At 34.0% G+C, this 12,815-nt stretch overlaps 1 protein-coding gene across 1 annotated transcript in view; it reads right to left on the minus strand.

Moving 5' to 3' along the window:
• Positions 1 to 886: 886 nt before the first annotated feature.
• CFAP20DC (CFAP20 domain containing) overlaps positions 887 to 12,815 on the minus strand; it is a gene marked incomplete at both ends in the record, with an annotated part of 62,369 nt that continues 50,440 nt past the window's right edge. The window contains 2 exons of the mRNA XM_084292550.1: positions 887 to 999; positions 7,063 to 7,154. Coding sequence (XP_084148676.1) covers positions 887 to 999; positions 7,063 to 7,154 — 205 coding nt within the window. The remainder of the gene's footprint in view (positions 1,000 to 7,062; positions 7,155 to 12,815) is intronic.

Raw genomic sequence — 12,815 nt, forward strand, 5'->3', positions numbered from 1 at the left:
GAAAGCCAATACAGACAGGATAAATAAATTATCTTCTTTTATTGCAAGATATAACAGAAAAAAACCACACCTGTACACTGAGCACAGCTTCACACATGAATCATATACACATCTTCTTACTTTACATGGAACAAGGCTCCAATTTGTGAGTGTTGAAACAATCACTCATTGCTCTTCTTCAGGGCTATGTTAAATTACAGCAGTAAAGTAGACAGTAGCTGGTAATCTCAGGGCCTGCTGTATTTACCCTGTTGTGGTCTAGATTTACAAACTGCCTGTGTACACACCTTACAGTGCACTGTACTGTACACATTGTAACACCCTACAGCTTTGACATCATCTCGTTACTGTAATACACAATAGTAGGGAATTTCTCGAAGATGAGGGAAATACTGCTTTTTTTTCAATGACTAAAGGGAGGGAGGGAACTTATGAAATAGATGCCTTTGAACAATGCATTGTGTATTTTAACAGTACAAAGGGTAAGATAGCTTGGAATCAATTAAAATTTTCCAGTAAGCAAGTAATGAAAAAAAAATATTTTATTTGAGTAAAACCATAATTTACAGATGAACATCACAAAAGCTCTTGATTCAATTTCATTTGTTCCCATGTAGAACCTTTGAGTATTGGAAATAAATCAGACTAACAAATAAATGTCTTAGCCACAAGGAACTTTTATGTAATATGATTTTCCACTGCATTACAACTTAATGTGAAACTATAAAAATAAGACACTATTTACATAATATATTCATTTGTTTGCAAAACTATTTGTTAATTCATGTTTTAAGTAACATGATAAATTATACAGCTCAGTCACACTTTACAAACAGTTAAAAGATAAACCCATTCTGACTATAAAATAATGTATCTCATGATCTGACTATGCCAATTCATAGTACTTCCCAGAATTTGGGTCAAAGTAACAGTTCAGACATGGATCATACAAAAGAGTCAAGACTTCCTCGTCTTCTTCAGCATTGAGGTCATCTTTACCTGTGTGAAATGTAAAAAGTAAGAATAAATTACTTTCATTCACTTTGAAAAACAACATGGAAATACCTTTCTATCAGATGTGACAGAATTTCTCTTTAAATTGTATAATCTTTTGACTTTTGAATTGTTACCTTCAAGATAACTGCAATTCACTTTTTTTTTTTTTTTTTTTTTTAACATACATTTCTGAAGACTTGGCTTTAGTTGAGGTGAAATGATGTCATTCAGAGTTTGCTTAACAACTGGACCATACAAAGTCCAAGAGAGCTGTTCATCAAAAGTACCTTTACTGATAGTGTGTCAAGGTATTCTTAAGTGATATTTTTCTCTATGTTCACTTCGGAACAAGAAAGACAGTCAATCTATACTTAAGGCCTGTAAGAATCAAACTGTGTATTAGAACATTCTATATGGAAACCCAGAAAATTAAGCAGCACAGGAATCTTCATCTGAAATATTCTTGTTTAACATGTTGGTCTCACAGTGACTGCGTTGAAAAGTGTTTAGCATACTGTGTAGCATTTACAGGGTATTTATTATTGCTTGTTTTACATGTTACATTTAGGTAGTTAAGTATATTTCATTAATTGTTCTTAAACAGGTTGAGGAAGAAATCGTGTGACAAATAAGTCTAACAAACTTACAGCAAAGTCAATATTGTTGCAATAAACGTGCTCATATTGACTTTTCTTTGACAATGAACTCTTTCATTGCAGGAAGCATAATAAAAGAAAAAGGAAGACTAAAAGAAGATACACAGTGTTATCCTGAGATAGCACATTTAACCATGCATGTAAAGGCATATACTCCAATTCGTATTTTCAGATGAGGCTTGCTAGTAATAAATAAAGATGTCTTAAAATTAAAATAAAGAAAAACTCTCTATGTAGAGCAAGGTAGTATAGCATCCTACCTGCTCATAACAAACCAACTGTAGAACTAAAAAGTGCAGTTGAAAACTACCTTCTATAGAACCTGCAAGTATTGTAGTTCCTAGGGTGTTTTTATCATATTGCTTAACGACATTAGAATGTCATAAAATCTTTTTCATTGGAGAAAGATGATAACCAGGGTGAGTCTCTGGAAATTAAGATCAGAATGTGAAAATAAATTTTCAGTTCAGGAAAATGACTGAACATTGCTTTCAGTTACACTAAGTTAATACACACCAAGTGCATTCTTTTTTAAGATGATGAAAGTTTCCCCATTGATTTCACTCAGTTGGTTTTTACCCACTGAGAAACAGTACAGAATTCTATGTATGAAAATTTAGCAGTAATTCATATCAGTAAAAGGAAATACTGCCTTTTAAGCATCAATGAACAGTAGAAAGCAGTCTTACTACAGGCAAAAATATGAACTCCCTATTTGACTATATTACAACCTGATATTTCAGCATTCCATTATTTTGAAAACAGTGACAAAATTTTTGCAACTTACAAGTCTCCTGTTAATTATTTTTAACATAGGGGAATAGGTAAGAATTGGGTCTTCCTCTGCTTTACCTGCTCACTACAGTGACAAAACAAAGTTCTGGTATCTCAGATAACACAGTCCTGAAACTTTCAGAAAATGTATTCATGTGTTTCTTAGTTTGTAAATTAACTCTTAACATATGGGATTTTAATGTGTAATTTCTGATATAAAAAATCTGTACAAAAAAGCCTGCAATATTGGAGAGAAAATAAGATTTTTCAGACAATAAAAAATTTGCCTGAATAAAAAACTGTCTAAAGCTGTGTAGAATCCAAGAATGTTTTTAGGTTATAAAAGGTTTAGGTAGAAATGAATTGTTAGCCTAAAATACACTGATCAAGCCAGACAGATTTTTATTATAGATGCTTTATATACGACAGGAAATCATAGCTGAACGCAATCTGTATCTGGAATTCCATCATAAATGTTCATCTCGTTCTCAGACTGCTAATACAAACTGAATGCTTTGTATGCTCTAACACTTCATAATAAGTAATGGCCTGTTATGCTAACGGCGGCAGTTTCACAACACGCAAAATCTATTTACAGGCAGGATCACACAACGATATATGGGTTAGTTACATTATCTAGAGACCAGAAAGTAGGTTGGTGCATTTAATGCATACAGAAGAAGTATGTGCTTTATTGTTTGGGAAGAGATCTCATTATTGTTTCCTCAATAGCACGAACAAATGCAGTCAGAAAGAAACTGGCTCTCGCTGTAACCAGAAGTAAAAAGGTAAAGCTCATTTGTTGCCCTCCTTGCTGTTGGTCCATCACCAGGCCTGGCAAGCTAAAAAAGGTTAACTGAGATACTTTGATTGATGTTGCTCTTGGGAAAAATGATTCAGTGCAGACAGTTTGGGGGAACCAAACATCTTTTCCTACATTTCACATGATGGTAAACAAGCAAATGGTGTTCATGCATCGTTCCCTCACAGAGCTTTACATTTTCACCTGAAACCATTTTGTTATTGCCACTGAATTCATACATTTATTATTTTGCGTTTCCTTGTCTATGCTTCTCCTCAAAACCAAGGGCCAAACTAACCGACAAACAAGTGCATTTCAAAGAACATTTCCCTAGCTTCTGATGCTCTGCCACCATCCATTCTTTTGGGGCTGAAGCGGCTCAGGATTGCATGAAAAAACCTCTTGGCAGTTTAATTTGAATATCATAGTGAAAGCAAAGTGGAAGCTTTTGTTCTTAAATCACTGTAAAACTAAACAGTATTTTCTGCAGCTGTTAAGGCTAGAAAATAACTTGATTTTAAATGAAAACTTGCCAAAGTCTATGATATACATTATAAAGGGATGAGTATTTTTTTCTTCACTTGAGCTGAAATAAGACTGAAGACTGTACCTCTGAAAACCTGTCTAAAAATGATATGCTGCCCCACTGAAATCATGGAGCTATTGTTTTTATAGAGAAAGGATTTTTCTCTACCTGTATAAACCTGGATATCAAGGAATTGAGGCAGGCAGCAGCTTTTTCTGAGCATTGGAACACACATACAGATAAATGTGTTGTTATTTGGACTATGTTAACACAAAGTGTTTACACAGTCACCAGTCTGAAGAACTAAAATAAATAGCTGCCTGTTTCACAGAAATACATTTTTTTTCCTGTATTCTAGCTTTTAATATTAGGAAATGGTTGGTAGGAAATCTCACTCTAAGATATGGGAATCATAATCACACCCTGGTGTAGGTCAGTTGCTCAGAATCATCTGTCAGGAAAAGGGATGCTGAAGAGAACAGTGCTAATATTTTCTCTGATATGATCCCTGACCATTGAACTACAGTGCTCAAATCTATACTGTAATTATGTACTGCCGGGTTACCATATGAATATTGTCAACAGCTGTAGTCCCAGAAAGAAGTCTGTTAAGTGCTGTGGTTCCTGCAGCACTATCTTTAGACAAATAACAAGATACAATGAGGTAAGTTTCAGAGAATTTATGACTCTGCCTTTGTCACTTACTGTGGAAACTTTCTTGTGTGACTTGTTATCTAAAGGTAAATGACATTTTCTATGAGTTGGGAACATCCATGTCCAACAAAGGAAAAATCTATTAAAATTTATCATATTTATCAGTTTAGATTTTGCTCTTGATTATTTTGTGAAACATGTCAAACACAAGACTACTTCCCATTACATCTTCCCATTTAACTATGTATTATGGATGGTGTTACTATTAAGAAAGGAACTCAATAAATTTTTTTCAGAAATTAATTACCTTTTCCCCAAAATTTTGCCTCAAACTAAAGATTTTTTTTTTTTTTTTCCAAAATACAAGAATTAAAGAATTTTTGGAAATACACAATACTTTTCCTTGAGGATAATTTTAAAATGGGCATCTCAGGTACACTATGCCTTAGTGCAGTTTTTCAGTACTCATAAATATACTTGTGTTACACTGTGATACTTGGTACACTGGAAAACTGCACACACACACAAAATCTTGTGACACTAAAGTCACTTGCCAACATGAGAAGTAACTTATTTTTCAATGTGATATTAAAAATACATATAATTAGGGTATCAGAATTTCCTGGAATGAATTTGAGCATTCAGTTTGTTAATCTGGTACTCAAGTGTAAGTAATAAAGCAGTTCTTTTGTCACACAAATACTTAACCTCAAGTGAAGTGATTAAGAAAACCCCCCACATTTTTTCTGAAGTGTTAGAGACGTATAACAAGATAAGACCTTTTTTAGCATCTCTTTCAAAAATAATACTGCAAAACATCTAGTTACCATGGTCCATCAAGTCTTTTTTTAAACCAAGAGATCTAGGAAAATTCACAGCCTAATCTAATCTGATATGTGTGTATTACATGGCACCATGTTTTCACATAGCACCATATTACATCCAAAGGTTTGTGTTAAACTTGACTGTATCTTTTATGTGAAAAAATGTATGCCAATTTGCTGTCAATACAGCAGAAGGACAACATTTTTAAAGGACTATAAACAATCCAAAAAGTTTCTTGAAGATGCTGTATATTGTATGGGTAAACCCCTTAATTTGTCAGTCGTACCTCCCCCTCCCACAGGTGCTAAGACCATTTATGGATCTTCTCTGTTACTTCAATAGGGAAGGGTTTCTACTAGCTCAGAAAAAAATCCAAACTGTTCTGTGCGGGGAGGAAAGGTAAGGGAATTACTTTATTGTTCTCTCTTATTTCCTCCAACTTCTTGGGGAAATGAAGCTTGATCATTTCAACCATGACAGCAGGTATTTTGAATATTTGAAAATAGAAAAAAAATCTCCGTGAAGTTATAAAAACTACAAATATCATATGTATACATGAGCCAAAATTTAATTAGATTCAATGAAGGTGCAAAAATAAAAAGCCAAAATAAAAAGCTATGGTATATAGAGATTTTCAGTTCTCTAAACGTGCCATAGCAGACATATCATTTTAAATATTTCAGTATAAAGAAAAACGAGTTTAGGAACAATTTACAAAACAATTTGGAATTCCTCATGTGAATTAATAGGACGAATCCAACATCTTCCCAGGGGTATCTATACATATATATATATATATATACTAGCTTTCTAGAGATAATCACCCTATTTTTAAAATTTACAGGGATTCAAGCTTTACTGCAGCACGTCTAGGATTTCATAATACTAACATCAAAACATTCTCAGAGACCTTTCACAAATTTATATCTGACACACCTTTAACTCAAGGATTACTGTCCAATTCTCTTTGGCTTACTTAGGACCCTTAACAAAACATATTATTTGATTCTTCAAAGCAAGGTTCCTTCCTGACAGCAAAATTCTGTTTTGCTGTCATAAACAATTACAAACACACATCTACAAAAAGATTCCCGATTTGAGGGCCATGATCTATTTCAGGCAGTAAATCACTAAGACATCTTCATCCTTAAGCAGTCAAAATACACAGGTCAGATTTATGAGATTTCACATTGAATTCCCTGGACGTGAAAAAAAAAGTAGGTATCTAACACAACAAAGAAGAAAAAAGGGTGTTTGAAAAAAACACATCACAACAGGATATATGTTTTATTCTATTGCTGTTGACTTTCCAATTTCAGCAAAGTTCTTCACTATTCTCTAAGCAACTGCCATTATAAATGAAATCTATAACACCTGAGGTAGTGACTCAGCAATCTTTACTTAAGAAACCATGCTTGAGATTTCATTTAAAGATAAATTTGTATTTTTTCTTCGTAATGGAAATATTATATACAGAACCCAAGTTGTTCTTCTGAATATGAATTTTATTTTTTGCATTCTTTCTTTCATAGGTTTGCCATCCACACTATCATCAATTCCTTATTTTAAACAAATAAGATGCATTTTTAATGAAGTTAATCTATATCTAACCAGAATGTTAGGAAACAGTGACTGCATGAGTTATTCGCTCATCAGAGGCAAATAATACTGCATGGAAAACTCTGCTAGCTTGCACTGAGAATAATAACTCTGAACCCAAAATGTAGCAGTATAAAAAAAAACTACTGGAAAACAGAACCAGTGCTACAGAAACAGCATTTATAAATGTTGTCCTATCCAGGTCCTTTTCATTGTCTTCATAAACCTACCTGGAATACTCTGATTTGCTGAAGATTTAGCATGCTCATCCAGTTTTTGGCTTACAGGAGTGAGAGGGGGACTGAACACGTTCAACCAGTCTCTGAAAAACACAAATCAAAACATCACTCCTAAAAGCACAGATTGTGATCCCATTTGTTGGAATAATTTGATTTTTAGAAAACTTTCAGAGGAAACCACAAGTTGTCAAGTGTGATGAAACAAAACAAAGCTGGATTTTATTATTATAAAAATTTAGTTTATAGCTAATACAATTTAAAAAGTTAAGGCTTTCTTCTTTAGCGTTTTCACCTTTTCACACCGAAAACCTGTGTTCCAAGGCAGGCTTGCTTTGCAGATTTCAGCTGCTATTGCTTTGCCAGCCAATGCTGTACATGAGGTGTGATCCACAGAGCTGTGCCCTGCAAGCCTATGGGACTCAGGGGAGTCCTTGTCTGAGGAACAGACTTGGGAGAAGCCACCTGTGTTTGATGAGAGACTGTAGGGGTCCATGTGATTGAAAATCCTTACCATCCCTAGAGAAAAAGCTTTAGTGGCAAAAGTAAGAGCTGTGTTTGTCCACTGTTTGGAGCTGCCTGATATACGGTGAGCAAGTGCTATATAACTTTCTGAGTCTGGGTGGTCCATGAGCGAGAGCTGAGCATAGAGATGAGATGCATGCCATGAACAGTGTGATGCCAACTCAGTGCTCGTGAACTGTGGGAAAGCTGATTTGTATAAAATAATGTACTCTTTGCAGTTCATTTTCACTTTTAAATTTTTCAATAAAGGGATGGAATTAATGATCAAAGCTAAGAATAACATTCTAACAGCTTCCCAGTGTTTTCTAAGAAGGAAATACTGGATTGAATCAGAATATTATTAAAAACAGTTGTTGATATCAAAAAAACAACCTCTGTAAACACATTATAAATATTTGTTTAAAACAATTTATTATTTTTATAAAATTTGTTTTATGCTGTAAATAAAAAAATTGTTATCGAGCACAACATGGTTTTATTTGCTGACCAGAAGACAGGACTCATCTCATCACAGCTATCACAGGTCTGTTTTACTTCTGTGAAGAAAAAGGTTTTGGTGGAATCTTTATCACAGAGAAGGGAGTATGGAACTTCTTCACCTATTTAATTTAATAGGCAATTTATGCCTCTGCTGAACACTACTTTGTGATAGCTTTTAAAAATGATTTTCCCATTATCATACATTGATGTAAAGTTCAATGTTCATTTCACATACGCCACTTTATGATACACTGTCTTTGATTGCTACGGCTCAAAGAAAGGAAAACAGAGCAGTCCTTTTTATTGTTATTTTGTTATTGCTTTTTTATTGCGAACTGAACTGCTGACTTTTTCACTAAAAAATGGGATAGGAAACACATGTATGAGATTTCATTCATTTTATACTACCAATGAGAGAAACAGCCCTGGAAGGACACATCCAAGTCACAAAGTTCAGGCAATCCTTGTGTAGTTGACCACGTCTCACAATTCTTGTCATAGAAGAAACTGATCTCTGTACACTGCTTTGCTGATGTTTCACTATGTTCCCATCTCTCTTGTTTGACAGTTAAATGTTTTTAACACATTAAAGCCTCCATAGAACTAACTGTGGAACTGAATGATTGAGATTTAATATTTTGAACAGATTTCGAAGAACTTCAGTAAAACATCTTATATCAATAGAAGCAGATCCATCCTTTTTGACCAACCTTTTTCATTGCAAGGGAAGGGATGTAGATTGGAAAAGGAGTCTTCAAATGCTCCTATGTTTGCTTCATGCTGGTGGGAACAGTGCAGCTCTACAGAGTAAATTAGTTTGGGATTGATTTAATTTATGTCTGGCCATGGTTGTTCCAACAGCTGGCACAAGAACACTTTACATGCAAACTTGTACTAGAAGCTGGGAAGATTTGCTAGGGCTACGAAAGTAACTTCACCATCAGCAGATTCCTCTAGAAAGGCTGAATTTTCCCAAAGCTTGACAGATTTCTTTACATTGCCAGACTGTATCAATTGTCCAACACCAAGTAAACAGGTAATGTACATCTACTTTCTGAAAAGCCTTGATGATCTCATGTAAGACGTGTTTCTGACAGAGAAATCTGGCAAGGCTCAGTCATGTGCTGTAATTGCTAAAATATGCCTTTTTTTGTTTGTTTGTTTATTGTTAGATTTTCTCTTACTTCTGGACTTGTTATTGATTCCACATCATCTCCTGCTGGCATGTACACATAATCTGGGGTGAATCAGGGGACAACCACCTATCTGTTTGCAGTCAAAATGGAAAAAACTAATTTTCTGCCTCAGGAAACAGAACTGCTGGTGTAGAAATCCAGCAAGTAGTATAGCAGATTTAAAGGAAGAGATATTGATTTTTCCATCATTTCAATATGTAAAAAACATAGTTCAATCTTTTTTTTATACCATCATTCTATTTCCACATATATGGCCAACTTCACAACCTATCCTTCCCTGCTGTTCAGCCAATGCCAGTGAGAACTGGTACAACTAATCCACACAGCAATATCCTTGCCTAGACACCTCATTATTATCTCTCTCTGTCATTGCTTGCCATTTTTGCATTCCCTGAATTCACCCAAAGACTATTCATTTGCAGCAAAGTTTCAAAAGCTTCCAGGAATAACAGTTAAGTACATGCATATGATATTCAGTTGCATGGTAGTATTTATTCATTTCTGCCACTTGCACGTGTGTTTTTTGCTGCCTCGTACTCTGCCAACATGAAGCTAAACACTAATATCTGAACATGCTCACAGCAAGCAGTGAGAGAGCACTAAGCTTTAACACTTACCCAATTCTCTACAATTGTACTGAAGCATAAAGTCAGTAAAGGCAACCTCTTTGAGAAACTGCAACAATTTTAGGTAAGGCAAGGCAGAACTATTAGTGCTAATCTACATCTCCGCTTCCCAAGCTACCCTTTTTTCCCAGTTCATTACAACTTAAAGACGGTGATGTTTGAGACACAGAGAAGGACTAGCGTATTTCTGCTGGGAAGACTGCTGAAGCTACGGTTGTGCAAGAACAGAGGAAAGATGGTGATTGCTGGTAAAGAGAATTAACTCAGTCAGACTAACAAATGTTAGAAAAGTAAAGAAGCTTTAGAGCATACATGAAGTTCTACAAGTCTGGCACAAAACAGAAGAGTTTACAGATCCATGTTTTTCATAAAAAATACGTATCAGATCATTTCTAAAAAAAGAAAAAATAAAAAGGAATTTGTACCTGGAGAGCAGAGGATGAGGAGAGAGGAGAGGATGTTAGTATGAAGGAAAAAAAGACAATAAGGGAACTATTTCCAAGGGAAAATAAAGATAACTCATTTATAGAACATGGAGGGAGTTTGGTAATCATGTGCCATCAAACCAGTATCTCTCTTAAATTTATGGTTCTTATTACTCAGGAAATTTACAAATTTCAGTTTAAAGTCTCATCTCTGCAAAGTCTTCCTGAAAGATATGTCTGAGTAATCAAAGATGGGTGATTATTTGTATGATTTTGTCCCTTATTTTTTTTATTCAATTATTTGAGTTAATTCTGCTGTATGGAAGTTGTTCATTTTCACCTTTATATTTATTATGAGGCACCTGGCTCAGTTGAAGAACTATTATTTTTTCTAGCAGGTGTGAGTATAAGAGCTAAGGATTTCAATGGTTCTAAAGGGAGGTAGAAGTGTATGTACTTATGACTGAGGCAAAGGAGGTGCATGGTAAGCTTATTATTTCCTATTAAAATAGTCTGGAATCAGTTTATGTTTTCTTTTTTCCTCCCACTGTCCAAGAGAAATGAATAGCTTTAACCACCAAGAAAAGTACATAAACCAGTGCAATATTAAGGATCCATTATTGACATAATATTACTTCTAAGGTTTTACACAATATATATTAAAAACTGGCTTATCACTTCCACATGTCAGTTAGCAATGTCTAAGACAATACTTCATAAAATTTAAAATTTAAAAAAAGAAAGCTTATGTGTGCTGAAATCTTCTTGGTCAAGCTGCAGCAGAGAGTAAATATTTATAGTTGTTTGATAAACCTCTGAAACATGAGCTTACACTGTAATTCTGATAGATGCTGTAGTCTTGCAGTCAATACAGACTTTTTCACAATGAAATCTGCAGATACTTTTAAGGAAGCAACTAAAGCATATTGGTGTGTGGGACAGAGTGTATATGGTAATTTGAAAAAAAAAAAAACAACACCAAAATTCTGAGAAAATTTGTTGACCTTGCCTAAAAGTAAAGAGCCCATCATGGAGAAAATCAGCAATTAACACTTTAGAAATGCAGACTGTGGCCTGTGTTCCCATTTATTGTGTTTTTATTTTGATTGAATAAAGAATATTTCTGGGGTGAACTTCAAGAAGCTAGTTTATCTCCTTAAAACATAAAAGCGAATCAAGCACTCTGACTAATTAATGACACTCTCTTTATGCTACCAATGCCTCAAGCTATAATCAATGCAATCAACATGCAATAAACTATCTAGAGCTTTTCTGATAACAATGCTGAATGCTAAGTAAGTCTTTTGACATTGTGACTTTTTTTGTATGAAGGCCTGGAACAGAAAGATTCCAAGCATCTTTAATGCTGGCACTGAGGTTCTTAATTATTCTGGATGCAATTCTACATATCAAAATGTAATAAAACATATTTCATGCCATGGGCTTTTCTAAAAAAATAAAAAAACTTTCAGAAAGTAAGTGTCATATATTGAAACATCACATGATAACTGAGCTGTGATGAAAAACAGAATAAATCTTTGGGATTTATGAACACAATTTTTAGTTTCATAACAGAATAGTAAATTTTTCAGAAAATGGCATCCATCAGTAAAATCTGTTGAGAAAATTAGTGGCAATACCAATGGCAATACCATATCAGAACTATTGCCATAGCAATAATACCATCAACAGAAAAATGAAGAATCAGGGCTTTGATTTAAATCTTGCTGAACACCTTTGATACTCCTATTTTTTAAAAGTTGCTTTTTAAGCTATCCTAACAGATGGAATGAGAAAATGTCAAATTTCTTAAGTATAAAGACTTTTAACATTTCTGTGAATTGAGATAGCATACTTTACCACTTTTCTTTTGGATCTTATTTAATTTGTATTATTTAAATCAATTAGATCATTTAATCCATATTATTAACACAATTAAAATGCTTCAAAGTTTCAGTACAACAGCTTTGTCTAATAGTTTGTATAGGAATTGAAAGGAATACTCATATGATTAGGTCAGCCTAATAATAGCAGTATACTTAAAAAATGCAAGGCAAGTGCTACATTACATCAAACCAGAATGAAAAAGTAACATCAGTTTTGTATTATTAAGAACACATCAAATTGAGAGATTATTAAGCATCTGAAGAGTACAATCAATAAAGAACACAAAAGATGGTATTTAGCTGCATGAACTACTTAGTAAATTTTTATGAATACTAGAGGAGAACTGGCTCATGTCTGAGTGATAATAAGAGAAGCACATTTGCCTCAAAATTATTTTTTACAATGAATAATTTGATTAACTCCGTTGAGGGCCAGAGAATGCTAATGTATAAATCAAGAGTACAAAAATATTTTAAGGAAAAAAGGACCAATTCTTGACATCTTGTGCTCCAAGTAAGTAATACCTCACTATGATCCACTGAAAGCAAAGTATGAGCTCATATCTAAAGTGTGGTTCATATAAATTAAATATTAAATTCAGGTAGGAT

Source organism: Netta rufina (genome assembly GCF_964035555.1).
Source record: "Netta rufina genome assembly, chromosome: 10".
NCBI lineage: Eukaryota > Metazoa > Chordata > Aves > Anseriformes > Anatidae > Netta > Netta rufina.